General features: G+C 43.4%; 1 protein-coding gene across 6 annotated transcripts in view; it reads right to left on the reverse strand.

The window, feature by feature from the left end:
* Positions 1 to 3,085: 3,085 nt before the first annotated feature.
* Positions 3,086 to 21,103, reverse strand: part of LOC148067004 (NACHT, LRR and PYD domains-containing protein 3-like) — a 31,709-nt gene continuing 13,691 nt past the window's right edge. For 4 of the 6 annotated variants that reach the window (XM_087805463.1, XM_087805464.1, XM_087805465.1 and 1 more), the window contains 8 exons: positions 20,232 to 20,408; positions 12,547 to 12,720; positions 8,884 to 9,060; positions 6,354 to 6,530; positions 4,811 to 4,984; positions 4,577 to 4,750; positions 4,219 to 4,265; positions 3,088 to 3,791 (listed from right to left, as the gene is read on the reverse strand). In XM_087805463.1, the coding sequence (XP_087661589.1) occupies positions 3,250 to 3,791; positions 4,219 to 4,265; positions 4,577 to 4,750; positions 4,811 to 4,984; positions 6,354 to 6,530; positions 8,884 to 9,060; positions 12,547 to 12,720; positions 20,232 to 20,408 (1,642 nt within the window). In that variant the 3' untranslated portion in view covers positions 3,088 to 3,249. Of the gene's footprint in view, positions 3,792 to 4,218; positions 4,266 to 4,576; positions 4,751 to 4,810; positions 4,985 to 6,353; positions 6,531 to 8,883; positions 9,061 to 12,546; positions 12,721 to 20,231; positions 20,409 to 21,103 lie in introns of all 6 variants that reach the window. The other 2 variants (XM_087805466.1, XM_087805467.1) reach the window with 2 other exon arrangements.

Consider the following 21,103-nt stretch of genomic DNA (forward strand, 5'->3'; position numbering starts at 1 on the left):
CATCAGCTACACACACTGATGTCGGCCAGCCGTACAAGAAACATCAGCTACACACACTGATGTCGACCAGCAGTACAAGAAACATCAGCTACACACACTGATGTCGACCAGCCGTACAAGAAACATCAGCTACACACACTGATGTCGACCAGCAGTACAAGAAACATCAGCTACACACACTGATGTCGACCAGCAGTACAAGAAACATCAGCTACACACACTGATGTCGACCAGCCGTACAAGAAACATCAGCTACACACACTGATGTCGACCAGCCGTACAAGAAACATCAGCTACACACACTGATGTCGACCAGCAGTACAAGAAACATCAGCTACACACACTGATGTCGACCAGCAGTACAAGAAACATCAGCTACACACACTGATGTCGACCAGCAGTACAAGAAACATCAGCTACACACACTGATGTCGACCAGCCGTACAAGAAACATCAGCTACACACACTGATGTCGACCAGCCGTACAAGAAACATCAGCTACACACACTGATGTCGACCAGCCGTACAAGAAACATCAGCTACACACACAGTCCAGCTGATGTTTCTTGTACAGCTGGTCGATTCAATGACATGATTTTTTCTGGCTTTAATTCGAGCAGCAAGGAAGTCCAACGATCTTTGACCTTTGTTTTCCGGCGCTGAACATTACGACCAGTTCCTCGGCATCGATATTGTTTGAACGAGTTCCTCGCTGAAGATCCTCCGTGATGTCAAAATATATTTTGTACTGTCTTTTGAGGACAGAAATCACATTAAATACTTTTCAGCGTTCCATAAAACATCTGTGTATCGACTGGTCCAGACCTCAGTTCCTCAAGAGTGGAGTCTGTGTCCCGAGACAAGATAACGGATCCTCAACACACACTTTCAAGACTTCAACAACCTTTTTTCTGGATACGCTGTGGATGGTCTCGGAATCGGCAGATGTATATAAAAAACTTGCATCCACAGTTTTACACGTTATTCCTAAAGTTTGGAACTCCATGATGACCATGTCCTTTTCAAAGTCCTTCTTCATGCACGCCTGCAAACCACCACATGACAGTCGCAGTAGAAAAAACGTGAAGGAAACTCAAAATGTTCAGTTTACCGGCGATATGAAGAAGAATACGTGATCTATTACCACGGTAACGAGGTATTATACCTTTAGGCCTTTATTTTCTAAGAATATAGAGAATCCCTTTGGGTCACCCTTTCGTATTTGTACCTTATTTATATTTATCTTATTATATATATATTTTTTTAATGATTTGTGTCAATCAATAAAATAGTTCATAAAATTGATTCAACAGAATAAGATATATTTTATGAGCGTAAACAAGCCAGATTTTGTAAAATAAAAATACACGTTTTTTTTCTCACCAGTGTATAAACACACACTCAACAATCACATACGTTTTCTGCTTTGTTTCCATGACTGTTACGACGTAAATCAATAAAACGTATGTGTTTTTGTGTCAAATATATATATATTTATATGTATATGCGCTATAGTTATGTACTTATAACTTAAGTATAATTTGTTTAAATGTAAAACAGTGGATACAAAAAAGGGAGTTGATGGAAGAAAGTGATTCTTTCAAATGATTTCATATGTTGAACATGTACTTTATAATTACTGCAGTACTTTTGACAACACATCAGGCAAACATCACTCATAGTACACACATAGAAACTACATGACAAAATTCACAAAAACACATTAAGACAAGAAATGTTTTGAAATTGATTTGTCCTAATAGTTTGACCCCTGACCCTTCAGAAGTGCACCAGTGTGAGGAGATCCTGGGAAGTAGGAAAATCCAGAGAAGAGACGAATGAGACGCACCTGCCGCCAATCAAAGTGGTCCAGAGGAAGCAGTCCAAGGAGCTCTTCCTGAGATCCTGCCCATGCTCTTAGTCTCAGCTCTTGGCTCACCAGGGCACCAGGACGGTTCCTTGGGTCAACCCCGAGCACTTCAGTCAGGGCTACATGCCTCTGGTGCACTCGCAGCTGCGCCTGGACCCGGAGCTCTTCAAGGACCAGGTCCGTGTTCCGCAAGAAGTACAAGGACCTGGAGAGAGAGTGAACATGGGAGACAGGACTGGAGGCTGGACCAGACGACAGACCCTGGAGGACTGACTCCAGGGTCTGTCGTCTGGTCCAGATGACAATGAAGAGAAGAACCGGATGTTGAGTGTGTGTGCGTGTGTGTGCGTGTGTGTGTGTGTTTAGGTGTGTGTGTAGGTTTGTGTGTATGTCTGTGTGTGTGTGTGTGTGTGTTTAGGTGTGTTTGTGTGTGTAGGTGTGTGTGTATATGTGTGTGTGTGCGTGTGTGTGTTTAGGTGTGTTCGTGTGTGTAGGTTTGTGTGTGTGTGTGTGTGTGTGTGTGTTTAGGTGTGTTTGTGTGTTTAGTTGTGTGTGTGTTTGCGTGTGTGTGTAGGTGTGTGTGTGTATGTCTGTGTGTGTGTGCGTGTGTATGTGTGTGTATGTCTGTGTGCATGTGTAGGTGTGTGTGTGTGCGTGTGTAGGTGTAGGTGTGACCTCACATCTACCCGTCTGACCTCACATCTACCCGTCTGACCTCATAAGTACCCGTCTGACCTCACATCTACCCGTCTGACCTCACATCTACCCGTCTGACCTCACAAGTACCCGTCTGACCTCACATCTACCCGTCTGACCTCACATCTACCCGTCTGACCTCACATCTACCTGTCTGACCTCATAAGTACCCGTCTGACCTCACATCTACCCGTCTGACCTCACATCTACCCGTCTGACCTCATAAGTACCCGTCTGACCTCACATCTACCCGTCTGACCTCACATCTACCCGTCTGACCTCACATCTACCTGTCTGACCTCATAAGTACCCGTCTGACCTCACATCTACCCGTCTGACCTCACATCTACCCGTCTGACCTCATATCTACCCGTCTGACCTCACATCTACCCGTCTGACCTCACATCTACCTGTCTGACCTTCTTTCTAACCTTTTATTGTGAAGTGACCTTGAGTCTCTTGAAAGTTTTAAACCAAATGTTTTATTAAACATGATGAACATCATGAGTGACTCGTGCTCCACTGAACTTCAAGTCTTCAGTCGACTCAACAAGTGATGAAAGAGTTTCTTCAACAACATTCAGATCAACACGTTTGTTTCAGGAGCAGATTTCTTCCATCATCACTGTCAGCACTTTAATGATGATTGACAGCAGCAACACAAGTGTGTTGGAGGAACACACTCACACACTCAGGTCACACACACACACTGAGGAACCAGAACCAGGAACCTCTGTGAGTCCAAATCCCAGGTACAAAGGTTCAGTGGAGATGAAGAAGGTGTCTAGGCGTTTCTGTCCATCAGAGGAGACACTGTAGAAGATTAAATATCCAGGTTCAGGAAAGTTCATCAACATTCCTACTCTGTGAGAAACTTCTTGACTCTTGATGACAGTTTCTCTCTTATCGTGATATAATTTATATCCATCATCATCAGAGCAGCTCAGACTCCAGGAATAACGGTTCTGTCCAAACTCAGACTCGTCTTCTTTCCCTCCGTCTCTTCTGAGAGTCAGTGCGATAGAAGCTCCTCCTCTCCACTCCAGCTCCCAGTAACATGGTCCAGTCACAGCTTCTCTGCTCATCACCTGAAGACACCGGTGGAATCTGTCGGGATGGTCCAGATAATCCTGATCCTGCGTCACAAGTTCCACCGTCCTGTTGTCGTTGGACAGTAGGAGGCGCCGGTGTGCTGTGTCCGGGTCCAGTGAGAGTGGACGGAAGTCTGAGAGAAGAAGACACGAGAGGTGATGATGGTGGAAGAACTTTCTCTTCAAGACAATCATGGACTCAGTGTCCCAGCAAGCCAGGGAGGGCTGCTCTGTTTGTTGACATCTAGTGGAGATCATCATCAAAGTGAAGTCTTCTGAGACTGGGACCACCTCCAGAGAAGAACCAGGAGGAACATCCCAGAATCATCCTGCCACATTTGATTGACACCACTGTGTCCATATCAAGTCAGCAGCTAAACTAGCATGTAGCTAACATGATGTTTCTTCATGTTCTTGAAACATCTCTGTGTTCATCTCCACCATCATCCTGGACTTGATGAAGCTCCATCAGCAGATTCAAGTGTAACAACATCTCAACATCACAACTGCTCCACTAGAAGCTGACAAGGAGTTCTCATCCATCAATCAAATCAAACTTACACTTCTTCAGTCCAGATGTTAACCTCTGTGGTCCACAGTGATCCAGCCTGGAGGAAGAAACATTGAGAAGATCAGATTCATTTGACTTCAGATGCTGCTAAGTGGACGTTCTTTCATGACTGTGTGGACCACAAGAAAGATGGATCTAGAAACACTCGCTCAGTCTCCACTGTCTCCTTGTTCTTCCACTGGTGTCCAGCAGGAGAACATGGAGAAGCTCTGAGAGTTGGATTCATGTGCTCAGTTCAGATGAAGAGTCTGAGCAGCAACACACACTCACATCTCTCTGCTTCTGATCACATGTTCAGTCTGAAGATCTTTGGAGCTCAGTCAGTGAGTTCTGCTGCTCCGTCCATACCTGAGAGTCTCCAGCCTCCAGTCTGGACTCTCCAGTCCAGCAGACAGCAGCTCCAGTCCTGGTCCTCCTGGATGATTGAAGCTCAGGTCCAGCTCTCTCAGATGGGACGGGTTAGATGTCAGAGCTGAGGCCAGAGAAGAACAACCTCCTGCTGAGATGTGACACCTTGACAGACTGTAATGAAGGAGAAACACTTTCATTAAATCAGAAGAACTGAAGACATGATGTTCTGACCTGAGAGTCTCCAGGTGACAGTGTGGACTCTTCAGTCCAGCAGACAGCAGCTCCACTCCTGGATCCTTCAGGTCGTTGTCACTCAAGTCCAGTTGAGTCAGACTAGAGGACGGAGAGCTGAGGACTGAGGACAGAAGTGAACAACTTCTCTCTGACAGTCCACAGCAGTTCAGCCTGTGAAAGAGACGGAAACGTCAACAAGAGACTTTTTCTCTATTTTGACTTGAAAGCCTTGATTGGAGGAAACACTGAACTCTTGACGTTCATAAGATCATCACATGATTGTGTGAACATTTGAAGACTTTGATTTCAATCAGGATCAACTTGATCAACACATGAAATAATGAAGTTTTCATCAGTTCAACACTTGATGTATAAATGATCACATGACTCACTGTTGTGAGAGGATTGATGTGTGTTTGGACGACAAACAAACACAAGAGAAGAAAACATGAGAAAAACTAAAGTCACAAAACAAATAAAGAATAATAGTCATGAGAAAAACAAAAGTGTTTGTGTTTAATGTCAGTGTTAGTGTTAGTGTTGTGTAACTCGACTTTGACTCGTTGTGTGACTCATGTTGTTTGACTTGTGTTGTGTGAGTTGTGTTGTGTAAGTCGTGTTGTGTGAGTCATGTTGTGTGAGTCGTGTTGTGTGACTTGTGTTCTGTGACTCATGTTGTGTGACTTGTGTTGTGAGGCTATTTTTGTGTTAGTTGTGTTATGTGACTTGTGATGTTTGACTTGTGTTGTGTGACTCGTGTTGTGTGACTTCTGTAGTGTGACTTGTGTAGTGTGACTTGTGTTGTGTGATTTGTGTTGTGTACTTGTGTGACTTGTGAGTTGTGTTATGTGAGTCGTGTTTTGTGACTTCTGTTGCGTGACTCGTGTTGTGTAACTTGTGTTGGGTAACTTGTGTTGTGTGACTTGTGTTGTGTGATTTGTGTTTTGTGACTTGTGTTGTGTGATTTGTGTTGTGTGATTTGTGTTGTGACTTATGTCATGTGAGTTGTGTCGTGTGACTTGTGTTGTGACTTTTGTTTTGTGACTCGTGTTGTGTGAGTCGTGTGACTTTTGTTGTGTGACTCGTGTAGTGTGACTCGTATGAGTTGTGTGAGTTGTGTCGTGTGACTCGTGTTGTGTGACTCTTGTTGTGTGACTTGTGTTGTGTTGTTTCTCAAGTGGTTGTAAAGATCAACCTGCGTCTCATGGAAGCTTCAAGAACCAGAGAAGAGAGTTTGTTCTAATTGTTGATGGTTTTCTTCAACATTCAATGATTTGAACGTCTTTTACTGTCGAGTCATGATAGAAATACTAGAGTTTAGTCTCCAGACTGTGTTGATAAATATGTCAAGATGACTTGAAATATTCTTCACCTTCCTGTTGTGTTCATGAAATATCATCACTTCTAGAACCAAGTTCATGAGTCGAGGAAAAGTCATTCAAATCCTCTCAGAGTGAAAAAGGTTTCATGAAGAAACATGAATCCATTCACTGTTTACATCCATGTGTGTGTTTGTGTTTGTTTGAAATGATGTTCTGACCTGAGAGTCTCCAGGTGACAGTGTGGACTCTTCAGTCCAGCAGACAGCAGCTCCACTCCTGGATCCTTCAGGTTCCAGTTGTGACTCAGGTCCAGTTGAGTCAGACTAGAGGACGGAGAGCTGAGGACTGAGGACAGAAGTGAACAACTTCTCTCTGACAGTCGACAGGAGCTCAGCCTGTGAAAGAGACGGAAACGTCAACAAGAGACTTTTTCTCTATTTTGACTTGAAAGCCTTGATTGGAGGAAACACTGAACTCTTGACGTTCATAAGATCATCACATGATTGTGTGAACATTTGAAGACTTTGATTTCAATCAGGATCAACTTGATCAACACATGAAATAATGAAGTTTTCATCAGTTCAACACTTGATGTATAAATGATCACATGACTCACTGTTGTGAGAGGATTGATGTGTGTTTGGACGACAAACAAACACAAGAGAAGAAAACATGAGAAAAACAAAAGTGTTTGTGTTTAATGTCAGTGTTAGTGTTAGTGTTGTGTAACTCCACTCACACTGGTGTTGTGTAACTCCACTCACACTGGTGTTGTGTAACTCCACTTTGACTCGTTGTGTGACTCATGTTGTGTGAGTCGTGTTGTGTGACTTGTGTTCTGTGAGTCATGCTTTGTGAGTCTTGTTGTGACTTGTGTTGTGTGACTCGTGTGGTGTGACTCATGTTGTGTGACTTGTGTTGTGTGACTTGTGTTAGTTGTGTCTTGTTAGTTGTGTTGTGTGACTTGTGTCGTGTGACTTGAGTTAGTTGTGTCGTGTGACTCATGTTGTGTGACTTGAGTTGTGTGACTTGTGTTGTGTAAATCATGTCGTGTGAGTCGTGTTGTGTGACTTGTGCTGTGTGAGTCGTGTTGTGTGACTCATGTCGTGTGACTCATGTTGTGAGACTCTCGTTGTGTTAGTTGTGTTCTGTGACTATTGTTGTGTTAGTTGTGTTGTTTGACTTGTGTAGTGTGAGTTGTGTGACTTGTGTCATGTGACTTGTGATGTTTGACTCGTGTTGTGTGAGTCGTGTTGTGTGACTTGTGTTGTTTGACTTGTGTAGTGTGAGTCGTGTGACTTGTGTCGTGTGACTCGTGTTGTTCAACTTAAGTTGTGTGAATTGTGTTGTTTGACTTATGTGAGTTGTGTTGTGTGAGTTGTGTTGTGTGACTTGTGTCGTGTGACTCGTGTTGTATGACTCGTGTTTTGTGACTTGTGTTGTGTGACGCGTGTTGTGTGACTCGTGTTTTGTGAATTGTGTTGTGTGAGTCGTGTTGTGTGAGTTGTGTTCTGTGACTCATGTTGTGTGACTTGTGTTGTGAGGCTATTTTTGTGTTAGTTGTGTTATGTGACTTGTGATGTTTGACTTGTGTTGTGTGACTCGTGTTGTGTGACTTGTGTAGTGTGACTTGTGTTGTGTGATTTGTGTTGTGTACTTGTGTGACTTGTGTTAGTTGTGTTGTGTGACTTGTGCCTTGTGAGTTGTGTTATGTGAGTCGTGTTGTGTGACTTCTGTTGCGTGACTCATGTTGTACGAATCGTGTTGTATGACTTGTGTTGTGTGAGTCGTGTTGTGACTTGTGTCGTGTGACTTGTGTTGTGTGACTCGTGTTTTGTGACTTGTGTTGTGTGACGCGTGTTGTGTGACTCGTGTTTTGTGAATTGTGTTGTGTGAGGCGTGTTGTATGACTCGTGTTGTGTGACTCATGTGAGTTGTGTCGTGTGACTCGTGTCGTGTGACTCTTGTCGTGTGACTTGTGTTGTGTGACTCTTGTTGTGTGACTTGTGTTGTGTGATTTGTGTTGTGTGACTTGTTGTGTGACTCGTGTTGTGTGACTCTTGTTGTGTGACTTGTGTTGTGTGATTTGTGTTGTGTGACTTGTTGTGTGACTCGTGTTGTGTGACTCTTGTTGTGTGACTTGTGTTGTGTGATTTGTGTTTTGTGACTTGTGTTGTGTGATTTGTGTTGTGTGATTTGTGTTGTGACTTATGTCATGTGAGTTGTGTCGTGTGACTTGTGTTGTGACTTTTATTTTGTGACTCGTGTTGTGTGAGTCGTGTGACTTGTGTCGTGTGACTTTTGTTGTGTGACTCGTGTGAGTTGTGTCGTGTGACTCGTGTTGTGTGACTTGTGTTGTGTGACTTGTGTTGTGTTGTTTCTCAAGTGGTTGTAAAGATCAACCTGCGTCTCATGGAAGCTTCAAGAACCAGAGAAGAGAGTTTGTTCTAATTGTTGATGGTTTTCTTCAACATTCAATGATTTGAACGTCTTTTACTGTCGAGTCATGATAGAAATACTAGAGTTTAGTCTCCAGACTGTGTTGATAAATATGTCAAGATGACTTGAAATATTCTTCACCTTCCTGTTGTGTTCATGAAATATCATCACTTCTAGAACCAAGTTCATGAGTCGAGGAAAAGTCATTCAAATCCTCTCAGAGTGAAAAAGGTTTCATGAAGAAACATGAATCCATTCACTGTTTACATCCATGTGTGTGTTTGTGTTTGTTTGAAATGATGTTCTGACCTGAGAGTCTCCAGGTGACAGTGTGGACTCTTCAGTCCAGCAGACAGCAGCTCCACTCCTGGATCCTTCAGGTTCCAGTTGTGACTCAGGTCCAGTTGAGTCAGACTAGAGGACGGAGAGCTGAGGACTGAGGACAGAAGTGAACAACTTCTCTCTGACAGTCCACAGAAGATCAGCCTGTGAAAGAGACAGAAACGTCAACAAGAGACTTTTTCTCTATTTTGCCTTGAAAGCCTTGATTGGAGGAAACACTGAACTCTTGACGTTCATAAGATCATCACATGATTGTGTGAACATTTGAAGACTTTGATTTCAATCAGGATCAACTTGATCAACACATGAAATAATGAAGTTTTCATCAGTTCAACACTTGATGTATAAATGATCACATGACTCACTGTTGTGAGAGGATTGATGTGTGTTTGGACGACAAACAAACACAAGAGAAGAAAACATGAGAAAAACTAAAGTCACAAAACAAATAAAGAATAATAGTCATGAGAAAAACAAAAGTGTTTGTGTTTAATGTCAGTGTTAGTGTTAGTGTTGTGTAACTCCACTCACACTGGTGTTGTGTAACTCCACTTGACTTGTGTTGTGTAAGTTGTGTTGTGTAAGTCGTGTTGTGTGAGTCGTACTTTGTGAGTCTTGTTGTGTGACTTGTGTGGTGTGACTCATGTTGTGTGACTTGTGTAGTGTGACTTGTGTTGTGTGACTCGTGTTTTGTGACTCGTGTCGTGTGTCTCATGTTGTGAGACTCTTGTTGTGTTGTGTGACTTGTGTTGTGTTAGTTGTGTTATGTGACTTGTGTTGTGTGACTCGTGTTGTGTGACTCGTGTTCTATGACTCGTGTTGTGTGAGTCATGTTGTGTGACTTATGTTGTGTGACTCGTGTTCTGTGACTCGTGTTGTGTTAGTTGTGTTGGTTGACTTGTGTAGTGTGAGTCGTGTGACTTGGGTTCTGTGACTCGTGTTGTTCAACTTAAGTTGTGTGAATTGTGTTGTTTGACTTATGTGAGTTGTGTCGTGTGACTCGTGTTGCGTGACTCGTGTTTTGTGAGTTGTGTGAGTTGTGTTGTGTGAGTCGTGTTGTGTGACTTGTGTTCTGTGAATCATGTTGTGTGACTTGTGTTGTGTGACTCTTTTTGTGTTAGTTGTGTTATGTGACTTGTGATGTGTGACTTGTGTTAGTTGTGTTGTGTGACTTGTGTGTTGTGTTATGTGAGTCATGTTGTGTGACTTCTGTTGCGTGACTCATGTTGTATGACTCGTGTTGTGTGACTTGTGTTGTGTAACTTGTGTTGACTTGTGTTGTGTGATTTGTGTCGTGTGACTCGTGTTGTGTGACTCGTGTTTTGTGACTTGTGTTATGTGAGTCGTGTTGTATGACTCGTGTTGTGTAACTTGTGTTGTGTAACTTGTGTTGACTTGTGTTGTGTGATTTGTGTCGTGTGACTCGTGTTGTGTGACTCGTGTTTTGTGACTTGTGTTGTGTGACGTGTGTTGTGTGAGTTGTGTGAGCTGTGTTGTGTGAGTCGTGTTGTGTGACTTGTGTTCTGTGAATCATGTTGTGTGACTTGTGTTGTGTGACTCTTTTTGTGTTAGTTGTGTTATGTGACTTGTGATGTGTGACTTGTGTAGTGTGACTTGTGTTGTGAACTTGTGTGACTTGTGAGTTGTTTTATGTGAGTCGTGTTGTGTGACTTCTGTTGCGTGATTCGTGTTGTGTAACTTGTGTTGGGTAACTTGTGTTGTGTGACTTGTGTTGTGTGATTTGTGTTTTGTGACTTGTGTTGTAAGTAAGTAAGTAAGTAAGTAATATTTATTTATATAGCGCTTTTCGAGACCAGGGTCACAAAGCGCTTTAACAATCAAAACAATACTCAAAACAGTACATACTTCAAAGATCAAGACAACACCGAGAACAACAAGTTCGAGAAATTCAAGGAAAAGCCTGAACAAATAGAAACGTCTTAAGATGTTTCTTAAAGGAGTCAGTAGACTCCATCAAGCGCAAAGAGAGAGAAGATCGTTCCAAAGCTTAGGAGCAACAGCCTGAAAAGATTTCTCTCCTCTGGTCCTGAGCCGTGTGAGTGGAACCATAAGTAGATTCTGATCCACAGACCTCAGAGACCGAGCTGGGGTGTAAGGCTGGATCAGATCAGTGATGTAAGGAGGAGCCTGACCATGAATAGCTCTGAAAGTAAGAACCAGAATTTTAAAGTTGATCCTGAAAGAAACTGGAAGCCAGTGAAGAGTTTTAAGGATCGGAGAAATGTGAGTTCTTCTACTTGAGCGGGTCAGAATTCTCGCTGCAGAGTTCTGAATCAACTGCAGACGAGACACATCCTTCTTGTTAAGACATGAAAACAAACTGTTACAATAGTCCAGACGAGAAGAAACAAACGCATGGATTACAAGCTCCAGATCATGTTGTGACAACATTTTCCTAAGTTTAGAGATTTTTCTCAGTTGAAGGAAACAGTTTCTGGTCAGTTTTCTGCAGTGTTGAACAAGAGACATGTCTTTATCAAATACAACACCCAGGTTTCTCAGGCTCAGTTTGACAGACTGACCTAAGTCACCCAAGTACTGACTCAACCCTGGAATCTTATCATCAGGAGCAATCACCAGAGTTTCAGTTTTGTCCACATTAAGCTGTAAAGTGTTCACCAGATCCTGCTGAGAAGACTAAGGGATGAAGTGGGACTGTCTGGGTCTGTGTTAGAATGGTTCTCATCTTACCTTTCTGGGCGCAGTTTTAGTGTATCTGCCAATCAAATGAGGTCTGAATCGGCAGATCTGTTGTGTGGAGTCCCTCAAGGTTCTGTTCTGGGTCCTTTATTGTTTTTGCTGTACTTGATTCCCCTCGGTAATATCATTCAGAGATTTCCAGATGTTTCTTATCACATTTTTGCTGATGACATCCAGCTCTACTGCTCTTTTGATCCAACTGAGCCCCAGAGGCTGAACTTAGTCAATTGTTTGCTAGAAATCAAACAATGTGATTTGTGTTGTGTGATTTGTGTTGTGACTTATGTCATGTGAGTTGTGTCGTGTGACTTGTGTTGTGACTTTTGTTTTGTGACTCGTGTTGTGTGAGTCGTGTGAGTTGTGTTGTGTGACTCGTGTTGTGTGACTTTTGTTGTTTGACTTTTGTTGTGTGACTCTTGTAGTGTGACTTGTGTGACTTGTGTCGAGTGAGTTGTGTGACTCATGTGAGTTGTGTCGTGTGACTCGTGTTGTGTGACTTTTGTTGTGTGACTTGTGTTGTGTGACTTGTGTTGTGTTGTTTCTCAAGTGGTTGTAAAGATCAACCTGCGTCTCATGGAAGCTTCAAGAACCAGAGAAGAGAGTTTGTTCTAATTGTTGATGGTTTTCTTCAACATTCAATGATTTGAACGTCTTTTACTGTCGAGTCATGATAGAAATACTAGAGTTTAGTCTCCAGACTGTGTTGATAAATATGTCAAGATGACTTGAAATATTCTTCACCTTCCTGTTGTGTTCATGAAATATCATCACTTCTAGAACCAAGTTCATGAGTCGAGGAAAAGTCATTCAAATCCTCTCAGAGTGAAAAAGGTTTCATGAAGAAACATGAATCCATTCACTGTTTACATCCATGTGTGTGTTTGTGTTTGTTAGAAATGATGTTCTGACCTGAGAGTCTCCAGGTGACAGTGTGGACTCTTCAGTCCAGCAGACAGCAGCTCCACTCCTGGATCCTGCAGGTCGTTGTGACTCAGGTCCAGTTGAGTCAGACTAGAGGACGGAGAGCTGAGGACTGAGGACAGAAGTGAACAACTTCTCTCTGACAGTCCACAGTTGATCAGCCTGTGAAAGAGACGAGTGTCGTCAACAAGAGGATTGATTTGTGTTTATATGAGAAACAAACACAAGATAACATAAGGAAAAATAACAAGAGTCACAAAACAAACAACAATGACAAATGAAAATAAAAGGTTGTTACATGTATTTTGATCATAATAACACATCATTGATTCTTTTTCTATTCACTTACTTATCTCAGTGTTTTTGTGTGTTTTCTCTCAATTGTTGTGTCTAATTCTTTTCCAGAGTAAAAATATCTTCAATTTAATCAAGACACTGATTCAGTTTTAGGACCACTGTTATTTACCCTGTACATTAACAGCCTTGGACAAAATGTCCAGAAAGCATCTTTCCATTTCTATGCGGATGACACCGTAATGTATTGTTGTGCATCTTCACTTAATAAGGCTTTTGAGTTCATGCAACGTGCTTTTGATCAAGTGCAGGCTCAGCTTTGTCAACTGAAGCTTGTTCTTGATGCTGATAAGAACAAACTTATGGTATTTTCAAATTACAAAAAGATTGAGATAAATCACAATATTTTAACTTCCCAAGGTCATGAAATTGAGGAGGTGTCTTTTTACAAATACTTGGGTTTTATGATTGATGACCACATCTCTTTTAAAATTCACATACAAAACCTGGTAAATAAACTGAAGCTAAGGTTAGGCTCGACGACGACGAGTCGAAGCTTCCTTCCTGACCGTTCTTGATTCTGGAGATGTGTTGTACATGAATTCATCAGCTCACTGTCTAAAGATGTTGGACACTGTGTAACATGGAGCCTTGAGGTTCATGACAAACTGAAGACCCTTAAACCATCACTGCACACTATACTCAAGAGTTCACTGGCCTTCGCTCTCTTCGCGACGACTTGGTCATCGGCATGTTTGTATCTACAAGGAGATTATAGGTTATGAATGTTCCTCCAGCTCGTACTGAACTGGGTAAAACAGCTTTTAACTTTTCTGCGCCGTCATCGTGGAAGAAGCTGAAGAAGCAGCACAAGTTTGAGACTCTAGTGACTTTTAACAAATTCAATGCTGTTGTCAGGAATTTGACGTCGAACTCTATCGGCGAGTGTGAATGTTTTTAGTCAGTAATCTTTTATCTTTTCTGATATTGTACCAACGCACTTAATACTGTATGAAATAGTTTTTATGTGTAACTGTGTTTTGCTGTCCATCCTGTCCAGGTCTCTCTTGTAAAAGAGATTTTAATGTCAATGAGACTAACCTGGATGAATAAAGGATAAATAAATAAAATAATAATACAGAGTTATTCATTCACTGTTTGTGTGTTTGTGTCCACGTCACATGTTCAAGTGTTTGCTCATGAAATTCAAATGAAAAGTTGATGTTGTTTCAAAAAGTGACTTTAGAAAATGATGGATTTACAAAACAACGTGAAAGAAAAAACATAGAAAAACCAGAGAAAGAAGGAGTGAGTTGGTGACACAGAGATGAGTTGAAATGAAAGATGAGCAGGATGTGAGACGACACTGTTGAATATTGTGATGAAGAAGAACATGTTTGACTTTTCATACAGTTGCTGATGTGTTCATCACACATGCTCACATCACCATGAACATTACCCTGCATTGAAATCTAGCAACAGAACGAGTGATGACATCACAAGAGTCTCTCAAATGTCTTTGAATGGATCTGAGATCAGTAAATATGTGTCAACATACTGAACAGCACGACCCAGCAGAAGAACAAATCAAGTTCAAGTGTGAGAACCTGCTGAAGACTGAGAATCAGAATCAGAATCAGAAAACCTTTATTAGTCCCGCGAGGGGAAATTCGGTTTAACAACAGGAAGAGAAATAAAAACACCCAGAAATAAAAACGAGAAAGAAAATCTAAATAGAATAAAAGATAAATCTGCGCTATATAATATATACACAATCATATTTACATAAATAACAAGAGGTGCAGTTAAATAGTTATCTTGGTGTGTTCTTGTTTCGGAGTCTGATGGCAGCAGGGAGGAAGGACCTGCGGTACCTCTCCCTCACCTCTCCTAAAGAACTTTTAACTTTAACTGAAGCCTTTAATTTTGAGCAACATGTTTCTGAACCCACTCATCAAAAAGGCCACATTTTAGACTTAGTTTTTACTCTTGGCCTGAACATTTCTAATGTATCTGTACATGATGTCCATCTGAGTGATCATTCTCTTGTCTTGTTCAACCTGGACTTCATCCCTGAACCTAAGCCTTTGAAAGTTAGGTCTCAGAGGCGTGTCATCTCAGCCGATACTGCAGACAGTTTTTCTGCTATGTTTGACCGTCTTTCCTTTGATGACTGCTCAGACGTGGACAGTTTGATTCACTGTTACACTGATCATTGTGTTGAAATACTGGATCAAGTGGCACCTGTTAAATCGAACTTGAAAATTCAGAAAAAACGGTGCCCTTGGACAAATGAAGATCTCCTGAGTCTGAAGAGACTTTGTCGAAAGACTGAGCGTCTCTGGAAGTCTACTAAACTTGAGGTGCACAGACTTCAGATCTGATTACATCAGAAAACTGGTAGCAGCAAATAGGAAAAACCCCAAAGTTTTGTTTGACACGATTAATTCTCTCGTGTCTCCTGCTCCTCAAATCACGCCGGTCTTCTGTGAAGCTGACAGCAATGCATTGTTGAGATTTTTCATTGACAAAATTAAATTGATCAAAGAGAAAATCTCTCCCCCTTTGTTGGGAACCCCTACTGTCTCTGAGCCCATCTCCTCCTCTTGGTCATCCTTCACTGCTGTATCTTTGGGTGATATTTCAGCACTAGTGAACAAGATGAAACCCTCCTCTTGCTCAGATGACGTCCTTCCTTGTAGGCTTTTTATCAAAGTATTTGATGTAATTGGCCCCTGGGTTACCAATATGGTGAACCTCTCCCTTTCCACAGGGGTTTTTCCCAATGCATTTAAACATGCCATTGTGGAGCCTCTGCTCAAAAAACCAGGCTTAGACCCAACTGACCTCAGTAATTTCAGGCCTATTTCTAAGCTCCCTTTCTTGTCCAAGATCTTGGAGAAGGTGGTGTCCGAGCAGCTGTCTTTGTTCCTGGATCAGAGCGACATCCATGAGAAGTTTCAGTCTGGCTTCCGTAAACATCACTCTACGGAGACAGCTTTATTGAAAGTGTCCAGTGACATCATGATGTCGGCTGACTCTGGTAAATTCACTGTTCTGGTTCTCTTGGATCTGTCGTCAGCCTTTGACACAGTTGATCACCAGATCCTGCTGAGAAGACTAAGGGATGAAGTGGGACTGTCTGGGTCTGTGTTAGAATGGTTCTCATCTTACCTTTCTGGGCGCAGTTTTAGTGTATCTGCAAATCAAATGAGGTCTGAATCGGCAGATCTGTTGTGTGGAGTCCCTCAAGGTTCTGTTCTGGGTCCTTTATTGTTTTTGCTGTACTTGATTCCCCTTGGTAAAATCATTCAGAGATTTCCAGATGTTTCTTATCACATTTTTGCTGATGACATCCAGCTCTACTGCTCTTTTGACCCAACTGAGCCCCAAAGGCTGAACAGCTTAGTCAATTGTTTGCTAGAAATCAAACAATGGCTGAGTGAAAACACTCTTCAGCTAAATGTGGACAAAACTGAAACTCTGGTGATTGCTCCTGATGATAAGATTCCAGGGTTGAGTCAGTACTTGGGTGACTTAGGTCAGTCTGTCAAACTGTGCCTGAGAAACCTGGGTGTTGTATTTGATAAAGACATGTCTCTTGTTCAACACTGCAGAAAACTGACCAGAAACTGTTTCCTTCAACTGAGAAAAATCTCTAAACTTAGGAAAATGTTGTCACAACATGATCTGGAGCTTGTAATCCATGCGTTTGTTTCTTCTCGTCTGGACTATTGTAACAGTTTGTTTTCATGTCTTAACAAGAAGGATCTGTCTCGTCTGCAGTTGATTCAGAACTCTGCAGCCAGAATTCTGACCCGCTCAAGTAGGAGAACTCACATTTCTCCGATCCTTAAAACTCTTCACTGGCTTCCAGTTTCTTTCAGGATCAACTTTAAAATTCTGGTTCTTACTTTCAGAGCTATTCATGGTCAGGCTCCTCCTTACATCACTGATCTGATCCAGCCTTACACCCCAGCTCGGTCTCTGAGGTCTGTGGATCAGAATCTACTTATGGTTCCACGCACTCGGCTCAGGACCAGAGGAGAGAAATCTTTTCAGGCTGTTGCTCCTAAGCTTTGGAACAATCTTCCTCTCTCTTTGCGCTTGATGGAGTCTACTGACTCCTTTAAGAAACATCTTAAGACGTTTCTATTTGTTCAGGCTTTTCCTTGAATTTCTCGAACTCCTGTGTTGTTCTCGGTGTTGTCTTGATCTTTGAAGTATGTACTGTTTTGAGTATTGTTTTGATTGTTAAAGCGCTTTGTGACCCTGGTCTCGAAAAGCGCTATATAAATAAATATTACTTACTTACTTACTTACTTACTCACACACCGGGGATGGAGGGTGAGTCAAGTTCCTCCTCATGGAGCCCAGCTTGCTCCGCATCCTCCCTCCAGTCACTTCCTCCACAGGATCCAGGGGGCGCCCTAGGACGTAACCGGCCTTGTTAATAAGGCTGTCCAGTTTAGCCCTATCCTTTGCTGTCATGCTGCTCCCCCAGCAGACCACACCGTTGAAGATGGCAGAGGCCACTACTGAGTCATAGAATGACTTCAGGAGTGGCCCCCGGACACCAAACGACCTCAACCTCCGGAGCAGGTAGATTCTACTCCGCCCTTTTTTATAAAGAGCAGCAGTGTTATCCACCCAGTCCAGGCGGTTGTTGAGGTGAACACCCAGGAACTTGTAAGTCGTGACAATCTCAATGTCCTGTCCCTGGATGTTCAGTGGTGAGGGGGAGATGGAGGGACACCGCCGGAAATCCACAATCAACTCCTTAGTTTTGCTGGAGTTGATCTGAAGGTGGTTTTCCAGGCACCAGTCAACAAAGTCCTGGACAAGTCCCCGGTACGGCCCGTCATCCCCGTCCCTAATGAGGCCGACGATGGCGGAGTCGTCCGAGAACTTCTGCAGGTGACTGGTGGGAGACAGGTGTTGGAAGTCTGCAGTGTACAGTGAAAAGAGGAACGGTGCTAACACTGTTCCCTGGGGGACCCCTACACTGCACAGTACAGTCCTCGAAACACCATCCCGGGTCCTCACGAACTGTGGACGGTTGGTGAGGTAGTCCACAATCCAGTCCGTGAGGTGAGTGTCCGCTCCAGACAGCTCCAGCTTGTCCCTCAGGATGTTTGACCTGATGGTATTGAAAGCACTGCTTAGATCCAGGAAAAGGATCCTCACAGTGCTTCCAGGCGACTCCAGGTGAGAAAGTGCTCGGTGGAGAAGGAAGATGATGGCGTCCTCCACGCCGATGTCAGGTTGGTAGGCAAACTGCAACGGATCCATGGAGGAGCGCACCAGAGGACTCAGGTAACTAAGGACCAGCCGCTCCAGAGCCTTCATAAGGTGGGATGTCAAGGCCACAGGTCTGTGGCAGCTGGGATCCTTAGGGTGCTGAGTCTTCGGCACCGGTACCACACAGGACGTCTTCCACAGTAGTGGAACTCTTCCCAGGGTCAAGATCATGTTGAACAGAAGTCCAACAATTTCACTTAACTGGTCAGAGCATGTCCTGAGTACTTTTCCACCGATGCCGTCTGGTCCAGGGGCCTTTGTTGTCTTGGTTCTCCTAAGCTGATTTCTCACCTGGAGAGGTGTGAGGGACAGGCTGGGGTGGGGGGGCATTGTCCCCTGCGGAGTCAGCGGGGGGGCTGAGACAATACAAGCTCGGGGGAGAGGAGAAGGTAAGTGTAGAGGTGAGAATGGTGGAAGAGCAGGGGGGGAAGCCGACACCTCAAACCTTGAAAAATAACTGTTTAAGTTGTCGGCCCAATTTTTATCCCCCGCTGCTACAGAGAGCCTGGTCTGATGTCCTGATATGGATTTCAAACCTCTCCAGACATCTCTGGTGTTGTTATTGGCCAGACTCTCTTCCATCCTCCTCCTGTACCTCCCCTTTCCCTCCCTGATCTTTCTTCTCAGCTCCTTCTGGACTGCCATCAGATCCTCTTTGTTTCCTGACCTAAAGACTCTCTTCTTCTCCTTTAAGAGAGCCTTTATATCAGGATTAATCCAGGGTTTGTTGTTGGAGAAGCATCGTACAGTTCTGGTTGGTACAATGCTCTCCACACAGAAGTTTATGTAGTCCGTGACACATGAAGTTAGTCCGTCAATATCCTCCTTGTGGGACTCACTGAAGATGCTCCAGTCCGTGGTCTCAAAGCAGACCTTCAGAGCTTCCTCAGCTTCTTCAGACCACTTCTTGACTGAGCGAGTCACTGCTGGTTGCCTGCTCACAAGTGGCTTGTAAACAGGTAGGAGATGGACCAGACAGTGGTCAGCTCGTCCCAAAGGAGGAAGGGGGGATGATAAATAAGCGTCTTTAGTGTTCGCATAAAAAGGTCTAGTGTGTTATTGTCTCTGGTGGCACAAGTGACGTACTGCGTGAATTTGGGCAGACAGGAAGAGAGAGATGTGTGATTAAAATCACCGGAGATGATAAAGAGGGCTTGAGGGCTCTGAGTCTGTAACCCGTTCACTACTCCAGTGATAACGTCACATGCTGCCTCCGCGCTCGCCGACGGTGGAATGTACACAAGCACCGCGACAACATGTGAAAACTCCCGTGGCAAGTAGAAGGGTCTCAGACTCAGCGCCAAAAGTTCAATGTCAGGACAGCAGTGTTGATCCTTTAAAGTGACGTGCCTGGGAAGGCACCACTTCTCATTAACGAACACCGCCAGTCCTCCGCCCTTTCTCTTCCCGCTCATCTCTGCCGGTCCGCGCGTAATAAGCAGAATCCATCCAGCGCAGCAATCGCGTCCGTGTGGTTCTGGTTCAGCCACGTCTCCGTGAGCATCAACATGCTGCACCGTCGATATTGCGGGTCGAACCTGGTCGCCGCCGCGAGTTCGTCCATCTTGTTTGGCAGAGATCTCACGTTGCCCATGACGACGGACGGCAGCGCCGGTCGATAAGCTCTCCTCAGCTCCCGGCGTTTAACTCCGGCGCGGAATCCCCGTCTCCTCTTCATAATATCCCGGGGGATGATGGGTCGCTCCTCCGGCCGCACCGCAGAGAAACGCAGCGCCAGCAGTTGATCCCGACTGTAGACAATGGCCATTACGCGCGCAGGACGCCCGTTGCGCACCAGAAAAGGCGATGAAAAACTTTCCTTTTTCACTGAAAGTTTCCAATTTTTATAGAAAACTGTCCGCGAGTCTTAAAGAGACAGTATGATGAAAAGAAAAGTTTGAAAAGACGGAGGCAAACCTCGGAAAAAAGTAATAAACCCAAAAAACACTCGGAGCTGCTGTTAAAGTCGCCGTCCTGAGGTCACTTAGAATCAGCAGCTTCATTGAAGAACTCACTGAAGACTCAACTTTGACTCTCTGGAGTCTCACCTCTGACAGCTGAAGAAATGATGTTCTGACCTGAGAGTCTCCAGGTGACAGTGTGGACTCTTCAGTCCAGCAGACAGCAGCTCCACTCCTGGATCCTTCAGGTCGATGTTGAGACTCAGGTCCAGTTGAGTCAGACTAGAGGACGGAGAGCTGAGGACTGAGGACAGAAGTGAACAACTTCTCTCTGTCAGTCGACAGTTGATCAGCCTGTGAAAGAGACGAGTGTCGTCAACAAGAGGATTGATTTGTGTTTATATGAGAAACAAACACAAGATAACATAAGGAAAAATAAGACAAAACAAACAACAATGACAAATGAAAATAAAAGGTTGTTACATGTATTTTGATCATAATAACACATCATTGATTCTTTTTCTATTCACTTACTTATCTCAGTGTTTTTGTGTGTTTTCTCTCAATTGTTGTGTCTAATTCTTTTCCAGATTAAAAATATCTTCAATTTAATCAAGACACTGATTCAATCGTGAAGATTCACTTCAGTCAATTTCTTGAATTTGTTTTTTTAACATTAAATTCAATAAGACAGGTTTACAAAGTTATTATTCATAACAGTGTCAGGTGTGAGTGTGAAGGTGTTGCAGGTAATACAAGCTCAAACAATGTGTGTGTGTTTGTCACTCACACTCCTGCACTCTCTCAACACTGTTGTCTTCATTTGAATGTTTACAGAAAATTCAAGGTGAATTCTCTCCATCTTTGGATCAAGTGGATCTATGTTGTGACACAGATGGAGTGTCAATCATCCTCCGTCACATTCACCTTAATTTCTTCTCCTATGTTTGCTTCACATGCACTGAATTAGATTCAACTTTTGAAACATTTGTCAAGTTTGGAGACTATTTTTGAAGTTGTTTCTGGACATCAATCAATATATGGATCAG

Source organism: Callionymus lyra, chromosome 13 (assembly GCF_982586985.1).
Source record: "Callionymus lyra chromosome 13, fCalLyr1.hap1.1, whole genome shotgun sequence".
In the NCBI taxonomy this organism is placed as follows: Eukaryota; Metazoa; Chordata; class Actinopteri; order Syngnathiformes; family Callionymidae; genus Callionymus; species Callionymus lyra.